At 44.0% G+C, this 23,248-nt stretch overlaps 1 protein-coding gene across 1 annotated transcript; it reads left to right on the forward strand.

Annotated features, from left to right (window-relative positions):
* Positions 1-42: 42 nt before the first annotated feature.
* Positions 43-14,322, forward strand: LOC110508426 (cyclic AMP-responsive element-binding protein 3-like protein 3-B). Its single transcript, XM_036966991.2, has 10 exons — positions 43-235; positions 3,433-3,525; positions 4,425-4,701; positions 6,624-6,739; positions 9,124-9,216; positions 9,383-9,489; positions 12,004-12,072; positions 12,326-12,410; positions 12,602-12,698; positions 12,786-14,322. Exons 1-10 carry the CDS (start codon positions 215-217, stop codon positions 12,974-12,976), a joined length of 1,149 nt encoding a protein of 382 aa, XP_036822886.2. The 5' UTR covers positions 43-214; the 3' UTR covers positions 12,977-14,322.
* The last annotated feature ends 8,926 nt before the right edge of the window (positions 14,323-23,248 follow it).

Consider the following 23,248-nt stretch of genomic DNA (forward strand, 5'->3'; position numbering starts at 1 on the left):
TCAATTCTGCTGAGATTTCAATATGATTGGAATTTCAACTTTGTCCTGTGGAACAGGCTCATATGCGCATACAAAAACACACATACTTAGCTACAGGAAACACTCACTGCAATCCCAGCTTGAAATATTTATCAAGGTAGCTATTGACACCTTTTGACCATTCCTGTTGGATATTTACAACTTCTTGCACCAATCTCATTGGAAAGTTGGAATAATGACCCATATCTCAAACAAGGTAAAGAAAACTATCTTGTGTGGATTTCTGTTTTTTTTTGTTGTGTTTCTTAGACAGGTGATTGAATTAGATGTGTGCTTTGTCATTCATAGTTTGAAGTGGCTTTCAATGTCAGCTTATTTCACCATAGAGCATTGTGGTCATATTAAGACTTCAATTTAAAAAACATACTCATTTGTTGGTTCTACAATGACATACAGACATAGATATTGACCTGTATTATATCAACATTCTCTCTTTGAAAGTATATTTTTGTGACTTATTTTAGTCTTCTCAACCCAGGAACCATATGCCCTATATGCAGGGTGAGCAACTTTCACTGGCGACGAGGGGGGGGGGGACATGCCCCACATTCTGAAATAGAATTTTTGTCCTCCCAGTTGAAAAAAAAAATTCAACCTTTATTTAACTAGGCAAGTCAGTTAAGAACAAATTCTTATTTACAATGACGGCCTTTATCAGTGGAATGTGATCCAAAAATCAGGCAACGGTGTGCTTTAGGACCATGCCTGACGCCACCGAGCGTTCGGATAGGCTGCTTGGAGTGTTTATCCGACTGGAAAATAATAAAATAATAAAAAATAATGATTATGTCCCCCCCACTTCTAAAACCAAAGTTGTGTATATGTATTGGTGTTATGGAGTCATGTAGTCTACTGTTTATATGTATCTATAGGAAGAGTCAGGATTATTCATTGACTCTGACAGGTCTCAGGATCCATGTTAACAAGTTTATACTTCTATAGAGGTGCCCTGATCTGTTATTTTTGTGTCCACCTGTCTATTTATTTAATGTCACATTGAGATCAAAGTCTATTTTGCAAGGGAGCACTGCATTACAAAAGCAACAAACACTATAAAAAAAACTATAACAAACACCCACATTCATCTGTGTCTATAGCTCCTGTAAAGAGATTCCCTGCGTCATTTTTGCTATGTGACCCGCTTATAGTCGGCAGGCAGGCTCAGGGTCTGGGACAGGCAGAGTGGTCAGGCGGGCGGAAACAGGGTCAGGACAGGCAAGGGTCAAAAACCAGGAAAACAAGAAAAAGAGAGGCTGGGAAAAGACAGGAGCTGACAGGACAAACGCTGGTAAGCATGACAAACAAGACGAACTGGCACAGACAGAAAACACAGGTATAAATACCTAGAGGATAAGTGGGGAAAATGGGCGACACCTGGAAGTGGTGGAGACAAGCACAAGGACAAGTGAAACAGATCAGGGCGTGACAGTACCCCTCCCTCTAGGGACGCCACCTGGCATTCCACCTGGGCGGACCCCTGGTTGACTGGGGTGCCGGCGGTGAAAGTTGGCGATGAGGGCCGGGTCCAATACCACGGGAACCTGAGGAGACTCAACCAGCAGGAATTGGATCATCTCGCTGTGGTTCCCCAACACTTGTAGGTTGACTGGGGGTGGTCTGGTGGGTGACCCGGCCTATAGAGCGTGCGTCCAGCACTCTAACACCCATGGGAATGGAGAGGGGTTGAGTGGGGATACCCAGCTCGGATGCCAGGGTAACGTCCATGAGACTCACATCGGCCCCCGAGTCGATGAGTACCTGGAGAGACTTGGACTGGTCGCCCCACAGCAGGGTGGCATAGAGAGTGGGGCGAGTAAGGGGAGAAAAACAATCATCTTTTAGACCCACCAGTGTGCACACTCCAACGAATGAGCTAGCTCTCTTGAAGGGACAGGTAGACACAAAATGACCGGCAGTACTGCAATACAGACAACTCTGGGTCTCAAGTCTGCGTGCACATTCGGCTGGAAACAGCCTAGTCCTGCCGAGCTGCATCGGCTCGGGAAGACGTGAATCGGCAGTCTCAGGAGGCTCTTGGAGGGACTCGGGTAAGCTCGGATCGGGGACGTAGACGCCGGGGACGCCGGGGACTTCCGGAGTTCATCAGCTGCAAGGTGGGATCCCTCAGTGAGTGATTGGGATCGCAATCGGACCTCTTCTCCCTCATACGTTCCTGTAGCCGACCATCGATCCGGAAGGTCAAAGCAATGAGTGAGTCGAGATCCGTTGGTAGTTCTTGGGCTGCAAGCTCATCTTTTACCTCCTCCGGTAATCCGTGCAGGAACGTGTCCAACAGCGCTTCCGGGTTCCAGGTACCCTCCACTTCTAGAGTGCGGAACTCCACCGCATAGTCTGCTACACTGAGGGTGTCCTGCCGAAGCTGGAGTAACTTCCAGGCAGCCTCTCTCCCGGACACCGGAGCCTTTAACACCTTTCTCACCTCCGCCACAAATAACTCCAGACTGAGGAAGACGGCGGATTGTTGCTCCCACATTGCCGTGGCCCAGGCGAGTGCCCTCCCGAACATCAGCATAATAATATACGCTATCTTCGAGCGGTCCGAGGGGAACGAAGAAGGCTGCAGCTCAAAAATGAGAGAGCCCTGGGAGAGAAAGGCCCGGTAGGTTCTGGAATCTTCATCATAGCGCTCCGGGGGAGGTATTGGGGGTTCCTGGGAAATCGGGGTGACAGCGCTGCTACCAGCCGGGTTACAGAGGGGCTGGGAGGTTACCATCATGGTTGGCTGCCTAGTAGGCAACCCACGGAATGGCTCCCGCAATGCGTCCAAGGCTAGGTCGTGACATTCGGCCATGGCATGGAACCCTTCCGTCAGACCCCGAATCAACTCCTCTTGCCTACCAATGGTGTCTCCTTGGGAGGAGATGGCATTGGGGAGCTGGTCCAAGTCTGCTGGGTCAGTCATGGCCAGTTCGTACTATCAGGTATCAAGGTAAGACCCAAGTGCAGACTGTGTGAAGTAACAATGTTTATTGTAACAACAGGGGCAGGAAAACGACAGGTCAAGGCAGGCAGGGGTCGATAGGAGCAAAGGTACAGGATGGCAGGCAGGCTCAGGGTCAGGCAGAGTGGTCAGGCAGGCGGGTACAGGGTCAGGGCAGGCAACGGTCAAAAACCAGGAGGACAAAGAAAAAGAGAGGCTGGGAAAGACAGGTGCTGGTAAGCTTGACAAACAAGATGAACTGGCACAGACAGACAGAAAAACAGGTATAAATAACCAGAGGATAAGTGGGGCAGATGGGCGACACCTGGAGGGGGTGGGGACAAGCACAAGGCCAGGTGAAACAGATCAGGGCGTAACACCAGGTCAGTTCATATAGTCAGAAAATACTCCTGTCCCGAGTTGTAACCAATCAGAATGTTTCTCCTCCATAGGGAGGAATTGAATTTATAGATCTCCTGCTCAACCAGTCAGACGGAACCCTCAGTTGCCATGGTAACCAGCCCTGGCAAATCACATCACCCGAGGTGAGTGACAACACCATTCCACTTTCTCCTCCAGCCCTTTCCATCAGTAAAAGCACCCTAGAGATTTTGTGACATATCTGAGTTTCTCCTTGTCAGTAAGTAACTAGGACCCATAGTTTTCCTGGTATCAGGTATCAAGGTAAGACCCAAGTGCAGACTGTGTGAAGTAACAATGTTGATTGTAACCGGGGCAGGCATACGACAGGTCAAGGGAGGCAGGGGTCAGTAATCCAGAGGTGGAGCAAAGGTACAGGACGGCAGGCAGGCTCAGGGTCAGGCAGAGTTCAGTAATCCAGAGGTGGAGCAAAGGTACAGGACGGCAGGTAGGCTCAGGCAAGGGTCAAAAGCCAGAAAGACGAGAAAAATAGATTCATACTTATGGAAAGTCAGCCACAAATGTAACCAATCTGAATAGGATAATATGCTCAATCCCATGTCTTTTTTTGGTCTTGTGTGGTCCATGTTGACCTCGTCCATCTGCCATCATCATCTTTTCCCATTGCCCAATGACAGTTATTGATTGATATATGACTCTCATTGACAGCTTGTGGGGAGGGGGCATCCTGTTCCCTTCACCAGAACTGTCAGACCTCAATCATAGCAGTTCTTTATCTTTAATGGCCCTAGACAGGGGTATTATCTCTGGCTGATGTATGGGTGTGTATGCGTTTGTGTGCATGTGCGTGCATGTTTGTGTGTGTGAGTGATTGCATTATTCCTGAGTGTCTAGTAGGTTTCTGTATAGAAAGATAACCTGTAATCTGTTTGTGTACTGTATGTCTGATGACGTGTCTTTGGTTTTATTTTCCGTCTCTGCATGTATCTCACCCTCCCCACGCACGCACACACACACACACACATACCCACACACGCACACACACACACACAACCTCCTGCAGTCTCTGAGCCAAGAAGGTGGCGGTGATGATTTCCTGGATACTCTGTTAGGTGGCACTGACTCATCGTCTGCCCCCACCTCCCCCATGTGGCCCTACTCCCCCAGCGACAGTGGCATCAGTGAGGATCCCAACTCTGGCTCCGATCACCTGGACATCCGTAACCCGCCCTCCAGCCCCCCCTTCCATGCCTTCGACCAAGCCCATCTCCCTAACCTCCACTCTAACCTCACCAGGTCTGCACTGCACTGCCTGGCACCTGATGTCTCCATCGACTTAGGTAATACACACCTCTGGAACAGATGCACATACAGTTGAGGTCAAAAATGTACATACACTTAGGTTGGAGTCATTAAAACTCATTTTTCAACCACTCCACAAATTTCTTGTTAACAAACTATAGTTTTGGCAAGTCGGTTAGGACATCTACTGCGTGCATGACACCAGTCATTTTCCAACAATTGTTAACAGACAGATTATTTCACTTATATCACTATTCCAGTGGGTCAGAAGTTTACATACACTAAGTTGACTGTGCCTTTAAACAGCTTGGAAAATGTCTGGATTTGAATACCCCTGCTCTACTGAGTGTTCCTGCAATGGAAATGATCTCTATGATGAATTCTATGATGAATTCATCACCATCAGTGGTCCGTCAGCATCACAGAATATCGATTTGAATTGAAACCTCCAGTCTACCCAGCCCGTTCTATTTTATTATATTTTTTCTTATTCTAGCCACATCAGAGCATACCCACAAAGAGATAAGAAAATGTAGAAAAAATCTGAAATTAAATAAAAAAATTGTGCTTGGTTCATAGAACCGGGGTTGCGTCAGTAACCTCTGTTAGCCACTAGATGTAGTTGTAATATGTGGCTCTATATTTTGAACAGTTTAAGCTACAAAATATGACCCCAGCCTTGAGACATGGATTGTGTATGTGTGCCATTCAGAGGGTGAATGGGAAAGACAAAGATTTAAGTGCCTTTGAAACGCTGCTGCGTTTTCCACGCTCAACAGTTTCCCGTGTGTATCAAGAATGGTCCACCAACCAAAGGACATCCAGCCAATTTGACACAACTGTGGGAAGCGTTGGAGTCAACATGGGCCAGCATCCCTGTGGAACACTTTCGACACCTTGTAGAGTCCATGCCCCAACGAATTCAGGCTGTTCTGAGAGCAAAAGGGTGGGGGTGCAACTCAATACTAGGAAGGTGTTCCTAATGTTTGGTATACTCAGTGTCTTCTGTTTCGCTCCAGCTGGACTCATTAGAACAGAGCAGACAAGACCAGGAACTAAATCAGACTGGGGGAAAAAGAATGACAATATTTTTTTCTACACAGAATATCATACAAAATTATTGTCTGATGATCTTCTGAATTTCCTTTCTGATGCATTTCAGTCACATCAAACCATACTTATTTTAGATTGAAATACTGTCAAAAGTACTGCCAAACTGATTTGTAATAGACTGCTATAGCACCAATAAAAAAAGTGAACATTGTCCTTTGATTACATCACTTTGTTTACATGGTGGGGAGGCGAGAAAATGTTGATATCAAAATGGGGTCGTGGGCATAAAAGTTTTGGAACCCCTCTCTTAAACCTAAAATTAACCACTCGGAATGAATGAATGAAATTAAGCTTAACCCTATCCCTAACCTTAAATTGATAGTTCACCCAAATTACAAAATGGCCAAACAATAAGTTCAGACTTGCAGAGGAGTGAAAACAAATCAAGGAATCTTAGACAGTTCTAAAAACTCGACTTTTTTGATAATACACCGGCTGATGAAGGGTCGCGCTTCAACGGTCAGCAATCAGATCTAAAAGTACATCTCCTTTTAACTGTCAACACACACAACATCTCATTGGTCGTACAGAACTATCTATACATTCTCATTGGTGAATGTGACCATCTCATGACCATCTTGTGACAGTCTTACTGCATCCCCGTGATAATGTCTCCCACCGCTCAGGCCTTCTTAACAAGTTGGGTGTTAAGTAGATCAGAGCCAGCTGTTATTGCATTGGTGCCTGTGGGAGAGCCATTGGATTTGACCAAATATTACAGATTTCCCCGACACACAGTAACGTTAGTAAATAGAATAATGGAATGGAATAGAATAAAATAGAACACAATCTTGTAACTGTTTTGAGCCCTCAGTAAATCTGGTCCTACGTCTCTCTGTCTTCTCAGATGGATGGGAGTCTGGCCTCTTCCAAGAGAGCAATGGGGATACCCACAACTCCCAGCTGCCCTCTGGTTACCATCTCACTGTCAAGGACCTGCTGCTGTCTGGAATAAGAGAGACGGTGAGTCAGAGGGACAGGGGAGTGGAGGCCACGCCATATTGCTTTCATCTACGCTACGAAATCCATTCAGAACTGTTCAAAACTGGAGCTGTAGGTCTAGGTTCTAGGGGAGGAGGCGAGAGACAGAGAGACCCAGATTGACACAGACAAACAGACACACACACACAGAGATGGGCAGAAAATAGGACATAAACACAGTATAGGTTTTGAGTGACAAAACCGATGTGTGCGCATCTTCAGGGGGCAAAACAGACGGGGTTGGTTTAGAATCATAGGATTACTGATAACATGTAAACTATATTTCGTCTTCAAATGTTTATTAAAAACATAAATACATTTGGACAATAATCACTTATTGTCTTTAATACGTTGTTACAGTTGGTAGTTAGCAACAGCTGAAGTCTGAAGTTTACATACACCTTAGCCAAATACATTTAAATTCAGTTCTTCATTTCCTGACATTAAATCCTACAAAAAAAATCCCTGTCTTAGGTCAGGTAGGATCACCACTTTATTTTAAGAATGTGAAATGTCAGAATAATAGTAGAGAGTGATTTATTTATGCTTTTATTTCTTTCATCACATTCCCAGTGGGTCAGAAGTTTACATACACTCAATTAGTATTTGGTAGCATTGCCTTTAAATTGTTTAACTTGGGTCAAATGTTTCGGGTAGCCTTCCACAAGCTTCCCACAATAAGTTGGGTGCATTTTGGCCCATTCTTCCTGACAGAGCTGGTGTAACTGAGTCAGGTTTGCAGGCCTCCAGGCTCGCACACGCCTTTTCAGTTCTGCCCACACATTTTCTATAGGATTGAGGTCAGGGCTTTGTGATGGCCACTCCAATACCTTGACTTTGTTGTCCTTAAGCCATTTTGCCACAACTTTGGAAGTATGCTTGGGGTCATTGTCCATTTGGAAGACCCATTTGCGACCAAGCTTTAACTTCCTTACTGATGTCTTGAGATGTTGCTTCAATATATCCACATAATTGTCCTGCCTCATGATGCCATCTATTTGCGAAGTGCACCGGAACCTCCTGCAGCAAAGCACCCCCACAACATGATGCTGCCACCCCCCTGTGTCACGCCCGTCGTTCAAGGGAAGACCAAGGTGCGGCGTGGTGAGCGTACAACAACAAAACAAGAAATAACAAAAACGACCGTGAAGCTTACAAGGGCCATAGTGCCCCTAACAAAGACAACTTCCCACAATGACAGAAGGGAAAAAGGCTGCCTAAGTATGATTCCCAATCAGAGACAATGATAGACAGCTGTCCCTGATTGAGAACCATACCCGGCCAAAACATAGAAATACAAAAACATAGAAAACAGAACATAGAATGCCCACCCAAATCACACCCTGACCAAACCAAATAGAGACATAAAAAGGCTCTCTAAGGTCAGGGCGTGACACCGTGCTTCACTGTTGGGATGGTGTTCTTCGGGTTGCAAGCCTCCCCCTTTTTCCTCCAAACATAACGATGGTAATTATGGCCAAACTGTTCTATTTTTGTTTCATCAGACCAGAGGACATTTCTCCAAAAAGTATGATCTTTGTCCCCATGTGCAGTTGCAAACCATAGTCTGGCTTTTTATGGCGGTTTTGGAGCAGTGTCTTCTTCCTTGCTGAGCGGCCTTTCAGGTTATGTCGATATTGGACTTGTTTTACTGTGGATATAGATACCTTTGTACCTGTTACCGCCAGCATCCCCACAAGATCCTTTGCTGTTGTTCTGGGATTGATTAGCACTTTTTGCACCAACGTACGTTCATCTCTAGGAGACAGAACGCGTCTCCTTCCTGAGCGGTATTTCTGGAAAAAAGCAATTTCTGGAATTTTCCAAGCTGTTTAAAGGCACAGTGAACTTAGTGTATGCAAACTTTGTACCCACTGGAATAGTGATACATTGAATTATAAGTGAAATAATCTGTCTGTAAACAATTTTTGGAAGAATGATCTGTGTCATGAACAAAGTAGATGTCCTAACCGACTTGCCAAAACTATAGATTGTTAACAAGAAATGTGTGGAGTGGTTGGAAAATTTGTTTTAATGAATCCAACCTAAGTGTCTGTAAACTTCCGACTTCAACTGTATGTATCAATTATGAGCCAAATTTTCATAGACATGGTATAAGTCAAAACACCTCAAAACAAGACATGGTATCAAGAACAAGATTCAACTAGCTGAAACAAGCCACTCCCCACATGGCAGCTTCTCACTGTTGCTAGCTATCTGACCGTTCAGAATCATAACAACACAGGTCCTTCTACCCCTGCAATGCGTGCACATCATTTTCAGGACGGTGTCAGACAACCCATTTGTGTGACTGTCTGAAGCCTTGCAGTAATCGTTGTGTCTTCCCATTCTCCTGTGACTCCCAGAATTCCCTGCAGGAGGTGGTCCTTAACGAGGACGAGAAGAATCTGCTGGCTAAAGAGGGTGTCCACTTGCCCAGCCAACTGCCCTTTACTAAGGTAGGCTACCACTGGCCCTAATGTCCACCTGGCCAGCCAACCATCCCTGTTTGTTACAATTTAACTTAAAAAAAACGTTTGTACTCTTTCACTTTAACCAACTCTAATCATCTCTGTCTTCATTCGCTCACTCTCTCTGCTGTCTGACTATATTCTCCCGGATCAGTACGAGGAGAGGGTCCTGAAGAAGATCCGCAGGAAGATCCGCAACAAGCAGTCGGCCCAGGAGAGCAGGAAGAAGAAGAGGGAGTACGTAGATGGTCTGGAGGGCAGGTATGGACCAAAAGCAATGTAGCCCAGTTGGTGGTCCAATGCACTAGTAATTATCCAATCAAATGTTATTTATCACATGCGCCAAATACAACAGGAGTAGCGTGTTACCGTGAAATGCTTACTTACAAGTGCTTAATCAACAATACAGAATTTTCTAAGTAAGAAAATATTTGCTAATAAAGAAAAATGTAATAAAATAAATAAATAAAAGTAACACAAGAAAATAACAATAACGAGGCTATATACAGGGCGTTCCGATACTGAGTCAATGTGAGGGGGTACAGGTTAGTCGAGGTAATTGAGGTTAATATGTACATGTAGGTAGGGGTAAAATGACTAGCATAGAGTAAGTAGGGGTAAAATGACTAGCATAGATAATAAACAGCGAGTAGCAGCACCGTAAAAAAGGGGTCAATGTTAAGCAGTCTTATGGCTTTGGGGTAGAACCTGTTAAGGAGCCTTTTGGACCTAGACTTGGCGCTCCGGTACCGCTTGCTGTGAGGTAGCAGAGAGAACAGTCTATGACTTGGGTGGCTGGAGTCTTTGACCATTTTTAGGGCCTTCCTCTGACAATGCCTGGTATAGAGGTCCTGGATGTCAGAAAGCTTGTCCCCAGTGATGTACTGGGCCGTACCCACTACCCTCTGTAGTGCCTTGCAGTCAGATGATGAGCAGTTGCCATACCAAGTGGCTCTCAAAGGTGCAGCTGTAGAACTTTTTGAGGATCTGAGGACCCATACCAGATTTTTTTCAGTCTCCTGAGGGGGAATATGAGTTGTTGTGCCATCTTCACGACTGTCTTGGTGTGATGGACCATGATAGTTTGTTGGTGATGTGTACACCAAGGAACTTGAAGCTCTCAACCTGCTCCACTACAGCCCCCTTGATGTGAATGGGGGCATGCTCGGCCCTCCTTTTCCTGTAGTCCACGATCAGCTCCTTTGTCTTGCTCACATTGAGGGAGAGGTTGTTGTCCTGGCACCACACTGCCAGGTCTCTGACCTCCTCCCTATAGGCTGTCTCATCGATGTCGGTGATCAGGCCTACCACCATTGTGTTGTCGGCAAACGTAATGATGGTGTTGGAGTCGTGTGAGGCCACGTAGTCATGGGTGAACAGCGAGTACAGGAGGGGACTAAGCACACACTCTTGATGGGCCCCTGTGTTTTTTATCAGCATGGCAGATGTGTTGTTCCCTACCCTTATCACCTGGGGGCGGCACGTCAGGAAGTCCAGGATCCAGTTGCAGAGGGAGGTGTTTAGTACAAAGGTCCTTAGCTTAGTGATGTGCTTTGAGGGCACTATGGTGTTGAACGCTGATCTGTAGTCAACGAACAGCATTCTTACGTAGGTGTCACTTTTGTCCAGGTGGAAAAGGGCAGTGTGGAGTGCAATAGAGATTGGGTCAACTGTGGATCTGTTGGGGTATCCAAATTGTAGTGGGTCTAGGGTTTCTGGGATGATTGTGTTGATGTGAGCCATGACCAGCCTTTTAAAGCACTTCATGGCTACAGACGTGAGTGCTACAAGGTGGTAGTCATTTAGGCAGGTTACCTTGGCATTCTTTGGCACAGGGACTATGGCGGTCTGCTTGAAACATGTAGGTATTACAGACTCGGTCAGGGACAGTTTGAAAATGTCAGTGAAGACCCTTGTCAGTTGGTCAGCGCATGCTCTGAGTACGCGTCCTTTGCTTGCCTCGAAGCGAGCATAGAAGGCATTTAGCTCATCTGGTAGGCTTGCGTTACTGGGCAGCTCGTGGCTGGGTTTCCCTTTGTAATCCGTAATCATTTACAAGCCCTGCCACATCCGACGAGCATCAGAGCCAGTAGTAAGATTCAATCTTAGTCCTGTATTGACGCTTTGCCTGTTTGATGGTTTGCCGGAGGGCATAGCGGGATTTCTTATAAGCGTCCAGAATAGTGTCGTGCTCCTTGAAAGTAGAAGCTCTAGCCTTTAGCTCAGTGCGGACGTTACCTGTTGTCCATGGCTTCTGGTTGGGCAATGTACGTACGGTCACTGTGGGGACGATGCCATCGATGCACTTATTGATGAAGCTGGTGACTGATGTGGTATACTCCTCAATGCCATCGGATGAATCCCGGAACATATTCCAGTCTGTGCTAGTAAAACAGTCCTGTAGCTTAGCATTTGCGTCATCTGACCACTTCCATATTGAGCGAGTCACTGGTACTTCCTGCTTGATTTTTTGCTTGTACGCAGGAATCAGGAGGATAAAATTACGGTCGGATTTGCCAAATAGAGGCCATGGGAGAGCTCATGGAGTTAAGGTGGTCTAAAGTTTTTTTCCCCGTTGGTTGCACGTGACATGCTGGTAGAAATGAGGTCAAACGGATTTAAGTTTTTCTGCATTAAAGTCCTCGGCCATTAGGAGCGCCGCTTCTGGGTTAGCATTGTTTCGTTTGATTATGGCCGTATACAGCTCGTTGATTGCGGTATTGTAATGTATAAAAAGTTTGTGAACTGATGGAGTGTCTCTCTCTGCCCTGGCAGGATGGATGCCTGTAGTAAACACAACCTGGCGCTACAGAGGAAAGTCCACCAACTGGAGGAAACCAACACGTAAGGCATTAAATATCTTGTTTACAAGGGAGACCTGTTCAAGGCTCCTCCCCTTAACTCTTCCTCCTTCCTTCCTCTTCTCTTCTTCCCCTTCTCCTCTACTCTCTCCTTCTTTCCTTCCTCCCCTACAATCTCCTTCCTTCTTTCCTGTCTTGAATGGAATGCTTTGAATCATCTCTATTTGACTATACAGCTCATTATCCTCTCTCGTGTCTATTCATGTACTGAATCCTCTCTGTGTGTGGTACTGCAGTTCTCTGTTGGAGCAGCTGGCCAGGCTACACATTCTTCTACCTAATGGCTCCAGTAAGACTGCCCAGAAAGCGACCTGCATCCTGGTATGGAATATACACAAAGAGCAGGATCACATAAGAAATAGGTCACTGCGGTGGTTGCTGGGCTGTTACCATGTCTGTGATTGAATACTCAGGCCTTGTGATTGAATACTTAGATCCACAGTTGAACACTATATAAATAGAATGGGTCGAGCAGCAGTTCATGCTCTCCCTCCCTCTCTTTTTCTCTCCAGGTGCTGCTCCTCTCTTTCTCTCTCCTCCTCTCTCCCAGTCTGCTGCCTGACCCACACAGCCATGACAGCCAGGAGGGAGACTTCAGCAAGGATAGGGGTTAGTGTGGAAAATACACACACACACACACACACACGCCTTACTATCTGACTATACGGCTCACCTCTCTCTTTCGCTCTCTCTCAGAGAGATCTCGTTCCCTGCTGGCGGTGGTGGACACAGAGATATCACCCCCACCTGTCATCTCAGTGGCTGGGTGGGTGGAGGCCCTGTCAACCCTGGTGGGGAAGCTCCGACTCAGGCCAGAGTACGCCGACTCAGACCCCCAAACCAACCACAACCATGACCACAACTATGACTACAACCACAGCCTCTGACTACACTATCGCAAATGCAATCTCAACCACGCAGATACAGAGCTCCTTCCTAACCAACACCACTGACTTCCTACTCAATCACTAGGCTACTGTAGCACCACCAGCTCTAATACACTTGATTCAGCTAATTAGGGTCTTGATCAGTGGGTGATGAGTTAAAACACATTGTTAGCTCCCCAGGACCAGGGTTGGTGGCCACTGCCTTAGAGAACCGTACTGCTATGTATTAAACAGTTGATGGGATCAACTGATCCTCTGTACCCAACCTGAAATCAGAGCCATAAGTAGGACATTTTACAAAAATGTGTTTACCTCCATTTAGTATGATATGTAAATGTTACGTTACATAACTGGAGGGACACAAAGAAATGTCCCAAATCATATGAATTGCCCTGAGGCTAGGTTGCTGAACCCTAATAGGTGGGGTAATGCATTATAGATATCATGTAATATATTGATTTACTGAATAATGTGGCTATTGAACAATATTCACCTACTTTTTTTTTTACTTACTTGACTTAGAATTTATTTTCATAGAATTTCTTATTTAAGTTTCATTGACAAACTCAATAAAAAAAGTATTATTAAAAAGGATTCCCTTACACTGCATCAGTCTGTAGGACATGTTTGTTTTCCATGTAGTCATGGGAAAGGTGTAAATGTAGTTATTTTATAAAGACGTGTATTTGTATTTGATGTATTTGTTTACGAAGCAGAGCTGTGATTTGCATAATGTCCCTATAATACAGACAAGCAGAGAAAAACAATGTGGTTGACAGGGGATAACTTGGGTGCTTCTCAGTGTGTTTTTTATTCAATTACATTTTTTATTTCACCTTTATTTAACCAGGGAGGCTAGTTGAGATTTGCAACTGCGACCTGGCCAAGATGAAGCAAAGCAGTTCGACACATACAACAACAAAGAGTTACACATGGAATAAACAAACATACAGTCAATAACACAGTAGAAAAGTCTATATACCCCATGTGCAAATGAGGTAGGATAAGAGAGGTAAGGCAATGAATAGGCCATGGTGGCGAGGTAGTTACAATATAGCAATTAAACACTGGAATGGTGGAATGTGCAAGTAGAGATACTGTGGTGCAAAGGAGCAAGATAAATAAATAAATACAGTATGGGGATTAGGTAGATTGGATGGGCTATTTACAGATGAGCTATGTACAGGTGCAATGATCTGTGAGCTGCTCTGACAGCTGGTGCTTAAAGGTAGTGAGGGAGGTAAGAGTCTCCAGCTTTTTTTTTAAGAATATGGTTTAAAAATACCTTAAATGGCTTTGTATAGCTTTCCTATTTTATAATAATCCAAATAAACATTTGTTAAAGGTACGTGAAATTCTGTTATAATATTTATGTTTTCAACGTGAATATGAGTAGCTATGACTTAAATCAATGAGAATACAGCACCAACGGCAAATTGGTCTACGGCGGGATGAAGTAAATCTTTAAACAAACCCTAGCAAGTGTCAAAACTACTGAATATGCAAGAACAGGGGAGCCTGGGGGATAAGAGAACTATCATGTTTCAGGTAATACCCAAATGCAGACTTTGTTGAAGTAACAAAGTTTATTACAGTAACAGGGACAGGCAAACAACAGTTCAAGGCAGGCAGGGGTTGATAATCCAGAGTTGAGGGCAACGGTACAGGACGGCAGGCAGGCTCAGGGTCAGGCAGAGAGGTAAGGCAGGCAGGCTCAGAGTCAAAACCAGGAGGGCAAGAAACAGATAGACTGGGGAAAAGTAGGAGCTGAGACAAAACGCTGGTTGACTTGACAAACAAGACGAACTGGCAACAGACAAACAGAGAACACAGGTATAAGTACCCAGGGGATAATGAGGAAGATGGGCGACACCTGGAGGGGGGTGGAGACAAGCACAAGGACAGGTGAAACAGATCAGGGCGTAACAAGAACACAACGAGAGAATATCAAAAGCAGAAGATTTCAAAAGCGCACAATGATACCATAGCCTCAAAACAATTACATCCACAGTTGATTTCAGAATGCAATAATTCATCAACCTGCTGTACTGCACATATTGCAACTCGAGCACTGTGAATAGAGATGAAAGGATTTCAGAGCTCAGCCAGGTTTGTCAAAGTATTATTATTGAAGGCCAACCATCACTGCTATTCACTTATTTATTTATCTATCTATCTATCTATATCTAGCCTTCATTAGGTCAGGTACAGATCTTATATATTTATATATATATCTATATAGATATAAAGATATATATATAAAGATATAAAGATATAAATATATACAGTGCCTTGCGAAAGTATTCGGCCCCCTTGAACTTTGCGACCTTTTGCCACATTTCATGCTTCAAACAAAGATATACAACTGTATTTTTTTTGTGAAGAATCAACAACAAGTGGGACACAATCATGAAGTGGAACGACATTTATTGGATATTTCAAACTTTTTTAACAAATCAAAAACTGAAAAATTGGGCGTGCAAAATTATTCAGCCCCCTTAAGTTAATACTTTGTAGCGCCACCTTTTGCTGCGATTACAGCTGTAAGTCGCTTGGGGTATGTCTATCAGTTTTGGACATCGAGAGACTGACATTTTTTCCCATTCCTCCTTGCAAAACAGCTCGAGCTCAGTGAGGTTGGATGGAGAGCATTTGTGAACAGCAGTTTTCAGTTCTTTCCACAGATTCTCGATTGGATTCAGGTCTGGACTTTGACTTGGCCATTCTAACACCTGGATATGTTTATTTTTGAACCATTCCATTGTAGATTTTGCTTTATGTTTTGGATCATTGTCTTGTTGGAAGACAAATCTCCGTCCCAGTCTCAGGTCTTTTGCAGACTACATCAGGTTTTCTTCCAGAATGGTCCTGTATTTGGCTCCATCCATCATCCCATCAATTTTAACCATCTTCCCTGTCCCTGCTGAAGAAAAGCAGGCCAAAACCATGATGCTGCCACCACCATGTTTGACAGTGGGGATGGTGTGTTCAGCTGTGTTGCTTTTACGCCAAACATAACGTTTTGCATTGTTGCCAAAAAGTTCAATTTTGTTTTCATCTGACCAGAGCACCTTCTTCCACATGTTTGGTGTGTCTCCCAGGTGGCTTGTGGCAAACTTTAAACAACACTTTTTATGGATATCTTTAAGAAATGGCTTTCTTCTTGCCACTCTTCCATAAAGGCCAGATTTGTGCAATATACGACTAATTGTTGTCCTATGGACAGAGTCTCCCACCTCAGCTGTAGATCTCTGCAGTTCATCCAGAGGGATCATGGGCCTCTTGGCTGCATCTCTGATCAGTCTTCTCCTTGTATGAGCTGAAAGTTTAGAGGGACGGCCAGGTCTTGGTAGATTTGCAGTGGTCTGATACTCCTTCCATTTCAATATTATCGCTTGCACAGTGCTCCTTGGCATGTTTAAAGCTTGGGAAATCTTTTTGTATCCAAATCCGGCTTTAAACTTCTTCACAACAGTATCTCGGACCTGCCTGGTGTGTTCCTTGTTCTTCATGATGCTCTCTGCGCTTTTAACTGACCTCTGAGACTATCACAGTGCAGGTGCATTTATACGGAGACTTGATTACACACAGGTGGATTGTATTTATCATCATTAGCATTTAGGTCAACATTGGATCATTCAGATATCCTCACTGAACTTCTGGAGAGAGTTTGCTGCACTGAAAGTAAAGGGGCTGAATAATTTTGCACGCTCAATTTTTTAGTTTTTGATTTGTTAAAAAAGTTTGAAATATCCAATAAATGTCATTCCACTTCATGATTGTGTCCCACTTGTTGTTGATTCTTCACAAAAAAATACAATTTTATATCTTTATACCTGAAGCCTGAAATGTGGCAAAAGGTCGCAAAGTTCAAGGGGGCCGAATACTTTCGCAAGGCACTGTATATAGATATAAATATATATAAAGATGTATAAAGATATAAATATATATATATATATATATATATATATATATATATATATATATATAGTACCAGACAAAAGTTTGGACACACCTAATGATTCAAGGGTTTCTCTTTATTTTTACTATTTTCTACATTGTAGAATAATAGTGAAGACATCAAATCTATTAAATAACACATGGAATCATGTAGAAAGCAAAAAAGTGTTCCCAATAAAAATCCCCAATATATTTAAGATTCTTCAAAGTAGCCACCCTTTGCCACGATTACAGCTTTGCACACTCTTGGCATTCTCTCAACCAGCTTCACCTGGAATGCTTTTCCAACAGTCTTGAAGAACTTCCCACATATGCTGAGCACTTGTTGGCTGCTTTTCCTTCACTCATGGGCCAACTCATCCCAAACCATCTCAATTGGACTGAGGTCGGGTGATTGTGGAGGCCAGGTCATCTTATGCAGCACTCCATCACTCTCCTTCTTGGCCATATAGCCCTTTACACAGCCTGGAGGTGTGTTGGGTCATTTTCCTGTTGAAAAACAAATGGAAATCCCACTAAGTCCTTACCAGATGGGATGGCGTATCGCTGCAGAATGCTGTGGTAGCCATGCTGATTGTGTGCATTGAATTCTAAATACATCACTGACAGTGTCACCAGCAATGCATCCCCACACAATCACACCTCCTCCTCCATTCTTCATGGTGGGAACCACACATGCAGAGATCCTCAATTCACCTACTCTGCATCTCACAAAGACACGGCGATTGGAACCAAAAATCACAAATTGGGATTCATCAGACCAAAGGAAAGATTCCCACTGGTCTGGTGTCCATTGCTCGTGTTTCTTGGCCCAAGCAAGACCCTTCTTCTTATTGGTGTCTTATAGTAGTGGTTTCTTTGCAGCAATTCAACCCTGAAGGCCTGATTCACGCAGTCTCCTCTGAACAGTTGATGTTGAGATGTGTCTGTTACTTGAACTCTGTGAAGCATTATTTCTGAAATTTCTGAGGCTGGTAACTCTAATGAACTTATCCTCTGCATCAGAGGTAACTCTGGGTCTTCCTTTCCAGTGGCGGTCCTCATGAGAGACAGTTTCATCATAGCGCTTGATGGTTTTTGCGACTGCACTTGAAGAAACTTTTTCAGATTGACTGACCTTCATGTCTTAAAGTAATGATGGACTGTCGTTTCTCTATGCTTATTTGAGCTGTTCTTGCCATAATATGGACTTGGTATTTTACCAAATAGGGCTATCTTCTGTATACCACCTCTACCTTGTCACAACACAGCGAACACATTAAGAAGGAAATAAATTCCACAAATTAACTTTTAACAAGGCACACCTGTTAATTGAAATGCATTCCAGGTGACTACCTCATGAAGAGAAGGTCAAGAGTGTGCAAAGCTGTCATCAAGGCAAAGGGTGGCTACTTTGAAGAATCTCAAATAAAAAGTATATTTTGATTTGTTTAACACTTTTTTGGTTACTACAAGATTCCATTGGTGCTATTTCATAGTTTTGATGTCTTTATTATTATTCTACAATGTAGAACATAGTAAAAATAAAGAAAAACCCTGGAAGGAGTAGGTGTGTCCAAACTTTTGACTGGTACTGCATTTGTATGGCAATTCGAAACTGTGATTTTATTGCGATTTGATGTTCCAAATTGCTCACTACATGTCTGCTGCAAAGGGACGAAAGAGCATGAAAAAATGAGTTGCAGTCAGGGAAATAAAAGTGATGAAAGTTTGTTGGCTCACTATTTGAAAACATGTTTGCATTAATTAAAAAGAAGATTGAGAACAAGCTATAGGATGAAAAATCACTTCGCTTTTTCGGCTCAGGTACAGCCAGCCAACTAGCGCTAGCTAACGCTACCTACAGTCGCAAAAATATATACACTACATGACTAAAAGTATGTGGACAACTGCTCGTTGGACATCTTATTCCAAAATCATGGGCATTAATATGGAGTTGGTCTCTCCTTTGCTGCTATAACAACCTCTACTCTTCTGGGAAGGCTTCCACTAGATGTTGGGAAATTGCGCTGGCTTACTACAGTCGGTGTTCCAATTCATCCCAACGGTGTTCGATGGGGTTGTGGTCAGGGCTCTGTGCAGGCCAGTCAAGTTCTTGTAATAACAGGGAAGGGCCTTCCCAAACTGTTGCCACAAAGTTGGAAGCACAGAATTGTCTAGAATGTCATTGTATAATGTAGCATTAAGAATTCCCTTCACTGGAACTGAGGGGCCTAGTCCGAACCATGAAAAACATTCCCAGACCATTATTCTTCCTCTGCCAAACTTTACAGTTGGCACTATGTATTGGGCCAGGCAGCGTTCTCCTGGCATCCACCAAACCCAGATTTGTCCGTCGGACTGCCAGATGGTGAAGTGTGATTCATCACTCTAAAGTTTCCACTGCTCCAGAGTCCAATGGCGGCGAGCTTTACACCACTGCAGCCGACGCTTGGCATTGCACATGGTTATCTTAGGCTTGAGTGCGGCTGCTCGGCCATGGAAACCCATTTCATGAAGCTCCCGCCAAACAGTTCTGTTGCTGACGTTGCTTCCAGAGGCAGTTTGGAACTCGGTAGTGAGTGTTGCAACTGAGGACAGACAATTTTTGCGCTCTTCAGCGGTCCCGTTCTGTGAGCTTGTGTGGCCCACCACTTTGCGGCTGAGCCGTTGTTGCTCCTAGACATTTCCACTTCACAATAAAAGCACTTACAGTTGACCGGGGCAGCTCTACCAGGGCAGAAATTTGATTAACTGACTTGTTGGAAAGGTGGTATCCTATGATAGTGCCACGTTGAAAGTCACTGAGCTCTTCAGTACAGGACATTCTACTGCCAATGTTTGTCTATGGAGATTGCATAGCTGTGTGCTTGATTTTATACACCTGTCAGCAACGGGTGTGGCTGAAATAGCCAAATCCATTAATTTGACGTGGTGTCCACATAAACTCAGCAAAAAAAGAAACTCCCTCTCACTGTCAACTGCGTTTATTTTCAGCAAACTTAGGAGGAACAAAGGAGGGGTCAAAATCAAAAGTAACAGTCAGTATCTGGTGCATTTCGCTACACTCGCATTAACATCTGCTAACCATGTGTATGTGACAAATAAAATTTGATTTGGTGTGGCCACCAGCTGCATTAAGTACTGCAGTGCATCTCCCCCTCATCGACTGCACCAGATTTGCCATTTCTTGCTGTGAGATGTTACCCCATTCCTCCACCAAGGCACCTGCAAGTTCCCGGACATTTCTGGGGGGGAATGGCCCTAGCCCTCACCCTCTGATCCAACAGACGTGCTAGCCCTCACCCTTTGTCCCATACGTGCTCAATGGGATTGAGATCCGGGCTCTTCACTGGCCATAGCAGAATACTGACATCCCTGTCTTGCAAGAAATCACACACAGAACGAGAAATACGGTTGGTGGCATTGTCATGCTGGAGGGTCATGTCAGGGTACCACATGAGGGAGGAGGATGTCTTCCCTGTAACACACAGCGTTGAGATTGTCTGCAATGAAAACAAGCTCAGTCCGGTGATGCTGTGACACACCACCCCAGACCATGACGGACCCTCCACCTCCAAATTGATCACGCTCCAGAATACAGGCCTCGGTGTAACGCTCATTCCTTCGACGATAAACGCGAATCCGACCATCACCCCTGGTGAGACAAAACCGCGACTCTTCAGTGAAGAGCACTTTTTGCCGGTCCTGTCTGGTCCAGCGAGAGTGGGTTTGTGCCCATAGGCAATGTTGTTAACAGCGATTTCTGGTGAGGACTTGCCTTACAACAGGCCTATAAGCCCTCAGTCCATCCTCAGTCTATTGCGGACAGTCTGAGCACTGATGGAGGTATTGTGCGTTCCTGGTGTAACTTGGGCAGTTGTTGTTGCCATCCTGTACCTGTCCTTGCAGGTGTGATGTACCTGTCCTCCAGGTGTGATGTTCAGATGTACCGATCCTGTGCAGGTGTTGTTACACGTGGTCTGTCACTGCGAGGATGATCAGCTGTCCGTCGTGTCTCCCTGTAGCGCTGTCTTAGGCGCCTCACAGTATGGACATTGCAATTTATTGCCCTGGCCACATCTGCAGTCCTCATTCCTCCTTGCAGCATGCCTAAGGCACGTTCACGCAGATGAGCAGGGACCCTGGGCATCTTTCTTTGGTGTTTTTTCAGAGTCAGTAGAAAGGCCTCTTTAGTGTCCTAAGTTTTCATAACTGTGACCTTAATTGCCTACCATCTGTAAGCTGTTAGTGTCTTAATGACCATTCCACAGGTGCATGTTCATTAATTGTTTATGGTTCATTGAACAAGCATGGGAAACAGTGTTTAAACGCTGTGCAATGAAGATCTGTGAAGGTATTTGAATTTTTACTAATTATCTTTGAAAGAAAGTGTCCTGAAAAAGGGACGATTCCTTTTTTTCTGAGTTTACTTCTGTCTATTTACAAATCGATACTTGGAGTCACATGTCAATATAATATCGTCCAAACATAATATTGCGATATGTACCTATATCCACTTTTTTCCCCACATCACTAGTAGAAAGCACCAAGATCAAATCACGGTCCACAGCTCTAGGGGACTGAGAGAGGAGGATATCTACCTTCAATCTAGTCCAATATTAAAACAAACAGCATCAGGCTGAGGAGGGGGAGATTAAAAGTGATGTGAGACGTGAGTTACCCCCATGCAATGTAGAGCGCTTTCAGTTTGAGAAAAGCATAAAGCATATAAATGATAACATAACTGACATAACTGATGATGATAATCATCAATACATTATCATTATGCTGATTTGATTCAATGCATTTTTATCACATCCTCTTGAATATGCATTTTTATACATTAAAATTAACTGTATATGTTTATTTTTCTGCACCAGTAATAGCAGCAGAGCACGAATGATAAGATTGTGGTGGTTTGTCAGATAATCTTAGCCTTTTTTATTCCAACCAGAAAAAGGCATGTACTTGTGATAAAAACAGCAATTGAAACATAGGGTATTTTCAGAAGAACTGTGGTAAAGATGAATGCACTGAACTAGAATGCTAAGTGTGTCTGTGTGGGTATAACCATTATTATCAAGTCAAGAGAAGAGTGGCATCCTGTGTCTGGAGAGATTGTTTCAGGAAATAAACACCACTTACAGTAAAGAGGTTAGTGGTAAGGTTAAACAATGACGCACATATTTAACAATGTAAAATGAGGTTTACAGGATCCTCAGGGAAACACGTTTTAGAGGAAATAAAAGAATATTACAAGAATATTATCCATAGGGTACATATATTATAGCCTAACAAAAACCAATTTAAGAGGCCCTGCGCCACTAGCTGTTGCTGGTCTGAAATGGTCGGCATTCGAAGGCCATTTGAATGCAACGAAAATGAAAAAATTTAGTATGTACAGTATATGTAAATGTATAAGTATTAAGTAATGTATTTATGTAATGTAAATGTTTATATAATGAAAAGGTAAATGTTATATACAATTAATGGAGATCAGAGCTGTCCATTCAGCAGCAGCACCACCACCACAGGGGCTTAACATTTCAGGACCCTGGACAGCTCCTTCTGCCCAATATCTTCAAACAGTAGGGAACTGCAGTGGTTACCAACCAACCATGGTCCTGAAGAACTACAGAATGTGCAGGCTTTTGTTTCAGCCCAGCACTTTACCAACCCACAACACACCTCATCTTCAGCCTCGTCTTCAGCCTCATTTGCTTATCTCCTGAGGTTACCATGACGCCAGCAGAGAGGGTCTGTATTGACTTGGGCCTTATCGTGTAGTGCTGCCACCTGTGACTGATGTTTATGAACTATGAATCATACATAACACAAAATGGAAACAGAGCGGTAGTGGGAGCATCATGCATTCACTGGTATTTCATACTAGTAAACATGTCATTTAAAAGCATAAATTAGAAAGTTATCTGATGGGTAGTATTTGTGTGATGATTGCATGTCAATATTTCACCACATCGCAGTCAGACCTCACTGGCTGGCAAGTATTGTGTAAATTGATTTGTGTTTGAAAGCCCCACATTGACTCCCTTAAAGCAAACTCGGATATCTAATAAACAGCCACTCTACGTCTCTGCTACTGCACTGAAATCGCCTGAAAACAACAGCAGCTGTGTGAAATAGCCATGGCAACGTCCTATATCCACACTGCCCTAGACAATGGCACATTCCCTATCAAATCACACTGTGTCTACTTCCTGGACCACAATGAGCTGAAGTGCTTTTCTCTATATGGGGAATGAAAAAAGCACTTAAATCTATAACCTGCATGGTGAACCAACTAAATAGGCTTTCAGAAGCTCTACTCTC

Source organism: Oncorhynchus mykiss, chromosome 28 (assembly GCF_057628025.1).
Source record: "Oncorhynchus mykiss isolate SJ-2025 chromosome 28, ASM5762802v1, whole genome shotgun sequence".
Taxonomy (NCBI): domain Eukaryota; kingdom Metazoa; phylum Chordata; class Actinopteri; order Salmoniformes; family Salmonidae; genus Oncorhynchus; species Oncorhynchus mykiss.

Bases quoted from the DNA above. Each gene is read 5' to 3' on its own strand.
- LOC110508426 (XM_036966991.2), top strand. From the start codon at position 215: ATGACCCATATCTCAAACAAG. The intron at 6,740-9,123 runs GTGAGTCAGAGG...TGTGACTCCCAG, and splicing joins TGTCTGGAATAAGAGAGACG to AATTCCCTGCAGGAGGTGGT. The intron at 9,217-9,382 runs GTAGGCTACCAC...CTCCCGGATCAG, and splicing joins GCCAACTGCCCTTTACTAAG to TACGAGGAGAGGGTCCTGAA.